General features: G+C 34.0%; 2 protein-coding genes across 2 annotated transcripts in view; one reads left to right on the top strand and one right to left on the bottom strand.

The window, feature by feature from the left end:
* Nucleotides 1-480: 480 nt before the first annotated feature.
* Nucleotides 481-1,312, top strand: CBG15054 (the record flags this gene model as incomplete). The annotated part of the gene is made up of 2 exons (XM_002632810.1): nt 481-579; nt 626-1,312. The coding sequence occupies 2 exons, from the start codon at nt 481-483 to the stop codon at nt 1,310-1,312; spliced, it is 786 nt and encodes a 261-aa protein (XP_002632856.1).
* Nucleotides 1,313-2,885: 1,573 nt separating this feature from the next.
* CBG15055 overlaps nt 2,886-5,124 on the bottom strand; it is a gene marked incomplete at both ends in the record, with an annotated part of 5,399 nt that continues 3,160 nt past the window's right edge. Inside the window, 2 exons of the mRNA XM_002632811.1 lie at nt 2,886-3,083; nt 4,335-4,733. Coding sequence (XP_002632857.1) covers nt 2,886-3,083; nt 4,335-4,733 — 597 coding nt within the window. The remainder of the gene's footprint in view (nt 3,084-4,334; nt 4,734-5,124) is intronic.

The raw sequence follows: 5,124 nt of genomic DNA on the forward strand, positions 1-5,124 counted from the left end.
AGATACGCAACTTCGTTTATTTATATAAGAATGATACAGTTGATTTTTTGAAAGTTTATGAGTTGCCTGAATAAATTAATGCTGACTTTGATCTATCCTTCCAAAATTGATAAATCGCCCATTTAGGTGTTTAGCATTATTTGTGATCTGTTGGAATTCGCGATACTTTCGACTAGGCATAAAGCATCAAAATCTGGAAAAAATGTATGATATCATTTGTACCGAAAGTTTTCGTCTTTTGTCTTTTTTTGATTCTCTGATCTTCCAAGAATCATTTGTGTTTCGCAATGATGTTTCAAAAAGAGTTTTCTATATAAAGGAACTATATTGTTTTTTTCAATCCTATTCCCTTTGAAAAATAAATGTTTCAAATCGGTTCTTGAGTTTCTTGAACTGTTTTCTTCCCGATTTCATAACTTTCGAACAGTTATAACGTAATTTTTCAGGAGCAAAACCATAAACCATTAACCATAAACCATTATGGTTTTGATGAACATTCATGAAAATGAAAAGGAAACCAGAATAGGAAAAGCCATTTTGTTGATTGGTGGTTCTCTTGTTGTTTTGATTGTAGTTTTGGTGAGTTTCAAAATTCGTTCTTCAAAAACTATAAAAAAAATTTCAGGGTTCCTACGCTCTTGATGCTTTACGCCGTCGCCGAAAAGCTTGGAAATTCCAAAAGATCACAAAAGAACCAAAACGTCCAAAATGGGTTTCTCTTTACGATCTGTCAATGATAAAGAAATCAGAAGTTGGAAGATTCGCGATTTATACAAAGTACTTCATCCGGCGAATGGAAAAACAAAGAAAAAATGAAGTTTGGAAGGATAGATCAAAAAGGATTACGGAAAAGATACGAAAAATTTTGGATCAACACTTTGATAACGAGAAAATCGATTTGGATGTGATTCCAGACTCTACAGTCATTCTGTGTATTGCAATGCCGAATTTCAAGAACAGATGTATTCCTGGAGATTTTGATGCGATTCAAAAAGGACCAGATGATAGTTATTATGAGTATCAAATGATTGGAGATGACAGAATTGAAGCTTGCTATTACAATGTGGATGGAAAGAGATATGTAGCTGGAATTTGTATTTATATGGAGAACCCGTATCAGCAATCTTATCAATATCACACTTCGATCATTTTAAAATTGTTGAGAGGACCTGTATATGTTCCAAAGGAGGGATTGGATGTTGTTGCTGTTTCGAATGTCAATGAGACGAGTGCAACGATGGAAACATTGATTTCCAAAGAAATTGAAAACCAAAATGAATATTCAGTAGATAACCAAACATTGCTAAATTAGATTCAAAGCTCATTTTTATGTACCCCTAAAATCTGTAATACCCTTTTTAACTTTAACCTAATTTTTCTCATTCCCTGTGAAAGATACCTCACAGTGGTCAACTAAAAAATATTCATTATAACATGGTAATTATTTTCTTAGCTGACTGATTTATGTTATCTTTCAAAAGAATCAAGATAAGCTGGGTGTCAAAGGTTTCGCGGAACTTTCGTTTACTCGAAATGCCTAAAATACAATTGCACTTTTTAACCGATTCATATGTCTTTATTTCTCGGTTTCATTTGCTCACCAATTTTCCTCTGCTTACCATGTTTTATTAAAAACTTCTCGATTAATTTTTACCTTTTTGTATTGATCATTTTTTAGTTCAAACAATAATGATCTCAAGATCACTTGTGGTATTATTTATGTAAATTTTGAAAGCGCGTCTTAAATAAAGTTATGCTCATCTAACGCAGAAGATAAAAGAGAAACAAGGAAAATGTTTGAAATCAAGAAGAAATGGGGCATTGTTGTTTAGAATAACAGGTTTATAATACCAATATTCTGAAACCGGTGAAATGTTTAAAAAAAAAAGACATACCTAACTACGGTTACATTTTACGGCAAGGGCGTCATTTTCAACTGAACAACTGGAAATAGGAAATCAAGGTTTTCAAAAAAAACTCTAATGGTGCCGTTTCACATTAGTCAGATTATGAAACTTATCATAATAGTGTCAGTACGATTTTGTTTGGATCAACGAAAATTCTCCGATTTCAAACTCTAATAAATTATTAAGCTTTCTCAAATTGCATAATTTCACACAGGTTTTGGTGAAATTACTTTTGACACATTTGTTTCTGTCTGTTATACAGTTCAAACTCACTAAATAAATCACTAGCTTCTGTAAAAAACGCTTATGAATCAGAAGGCCCACTGAAAACTTCACCTACATTTCGAAATTTTTTTTTGCACTTTTTGAAACAGAACATTTTACGTCAAATTTTAATTTTTCAAAATTAAGACATCTTGATTCAATTAAATTCAAATTCAGTATTCTGGGCAGGCCGAAACTTCCAAATATGAAAACTTTGGTTCTTCAACCCGTCTAGACCGTCTGAACTATTGTAACTAGTATTTTGTTAACCCAATAGTTTTTAAATTTTTTCTTGTCAAAACAAAAAAAAATCCGAAGTAGTATCATATCAGTTCATATTATTTAAGTTCAGTGTTAAATACAAAACTCGAAAAATAAATACACATAATGAAGTCAGAAGGTCTGAGCAAGTAATTAATTATCAGTAAAAGAATGAAAGGATTTTTGGGAGAAGGGACAGAGAGATCAAATAAAAAATTAGAATCGTTGTGAGAAAAAAGCAAGGAATGGGAAAAAAACCCGAAAAATTTTTTAAAAAAAGTGATTTTGATGGGGAGATACGGTTTTCGGAATGATACTAAGGTGCAAATAGTTTTAAAAATTATTAATTGAAAAATGATTAAAACTAGAGGGTTAGGAAAAGTGTAAGAAGGTTCAAATGCTACAGTAATCGTCGGCAAACACCATCAAGTAGAAAATTCGAAAATCAGCTAATCAGTGATCAAGTTTAGTGACATGATGAATTTTCCAATGGTTGGGTTTTGAAGAATCCAGACGAATGAATTCTTCAGTTTTCCAGTCGTCAATCATTTGTTGCGAGAGTGGAACGTTGATTTTTGGGGAGATACTCATCATGAGAGCTTTCGTGGATGTCTGGTTGAGATGGGACTCGATGGCGGTGCGGATGGATTTCTGGAAAGTTATCAATGTATTTTTTACTGTTTCAGAGGGTTAAAATATTTGTCATGGTCGCAGAGACAATGAAGCCAATACTTGCAAGCCTCCCAGAACGGGCCAAAAGACAAACCGGACCATAACTTCTTCCAGGCTACAAATTTTTAACAGATTAATTACTGAAAAATTATCAATACCACATTCTCATATTTTGTTATCTGAATTCATTTTTTGCTGCTTCAAAGAGTTTATATTTTTAGACAATACATATAGGGCATGCTTATGGTAAGATGTTCTTACATTATATTCTGTATGTGTGTATGTGTTGATGGTTATGTGCTATTAGTTGGAAATAGTGTTACTATTCGGTTCTCCACTTTAATTGAATGCGTTGTCTAGTTATTCGTGTATCTGTGTTTTGTGTGATTGTATTGTATTCCTTTTTTCTTTTTTTTCTCTTTTTCCACGACGGAAGGTCTTAATTAATAAATAAATACACGTTACCAATGAAGCTCACACAGGCCAAAACAGGCCAAAAGACAAGCCGGACCATAACTCTTTTCAAGCTAAGTATCTTTTGACGAAAAATTGAATATTAAAGAATTAATCAAGCACTACAAAATGGTATAGTTTTAAAAGCTGTATCTGGCCCATGAAGAAAGTTACGGGTCAAAAAGGAAGGCTAGATTCGTGTCTGTTTTTTTTTGTTCACTGTAGTTTGACTCTCTAAAAGTTGGCTTTACAGTTGCTTGTCTTTTCTCAAACTTGTTGAGTAGATCAAACAAATCTAGAGCTTCGTTTTTGTAATAGCAGTTTTTTTCAATATATTGTATCCTGAGAAGGTAGATCGCTCAGAAGAATTAGCTCAAAATCCTCTAACAGAAGGCCTCCCTCCCCCTCACGTTTGAGTTCAATCATCTCAATTTTTATTTAAGATATCAAAAATGTGTCAAAGAACAAAATGTTTCTGATATTATGATAAACAATTTATCAGTTAACAACCTTTTCATATCTTTGACAGGAACCGAAAAAAGTTAGCTCAAAGGTAAAAGTAAGAGTGTCCTTACAAGTTTTACGGTATTTTCTCACGAACTGATTTCCAAAAAAGCTTGTCAGCAAGAAAAAGGAAACTCTAGGTTTGTTCAAAGTGCTTAGCAAATTTGAAACATGTAGTCGATACAGTCCGAATAAATTCTACTGTTTCGTTGAATTAACAATTTTTGGAAGTTTCAAAATTCATTCAGTCAATCTGCCGATGTTGAAACTCACCTCATTTCTCCCCTCCACTTTCAGCATATGAAACTCTGCGTCCTGTCTACAGTAATCCGCCACAAACATTCTCAACTCCTCCCTTTTGGCTTCTGGGAAGAATGTTGGAATCTCATGCTTCTTTGCCATCAACTCCTCTCTCAGCTCATTATGAATCAACAAGTATTTGGTAAGAGCCATATCAATTTTGCTCAATTCCGCCTCTCCGAGTGGCTTAAAATTGTCGGGAAGACGCAGGGAAAATGGTTTACGTTGGTCCAGCTGAAGAACCATTCTGTTGAGAATATCCATTGGTGATGGAGTGGCAACTCGTTCTGGCGTATCTTCCTCGAAATCGGATTTTGGAGTGAGCATTGATGTTGGGAGGAGAGAGCTCGCTTGGAAGCCTTGCAGGGGATTCTGAAAGTTATTATCATTCTATTGACATTTAATGTTTCAGTTATCTATAAAACCAATCAAATGGGGTTCTTGAAACATTGATTTCTTTGAAAAAAAAGAACTTTCCAGGCCGTCTGGGAGCCAAGATACAGCGATTTTCAGATTTGGAGAGACGCAGACAACGAGACACGCTGCGTCTCTCGCTCGCCACAAGGCAGACATCTAAACTTCAAAAGCCTATATCTCAGCTCCTAGAAAACTGGTATTTAAACCGAAGATAATCAGGAAATCAGAATACCGTTTCTCAACTATTTTAACAACTTTTTTTTCGAGATGGTCCCAGTATTTTCAACTTCTGACGTCTAAAAAATATATTAGATTTTGTTATTGTCTATTCAATAAAACGTGGGCG

Source organism: Caenorhabditis briggsae (genome assembly GCF_000004555.2).
Source record: "Caenorhabditis briggsae complete genome, chrIV, whole genome shotgun sequence".
Classification (NCBI taxonomy): Eukaryota; Metazoa; Nematoda; class Chromadorea; order Rhabditida; family Rhabditidae; genus Caenorhabditis; species Caenorhabditis briggsae.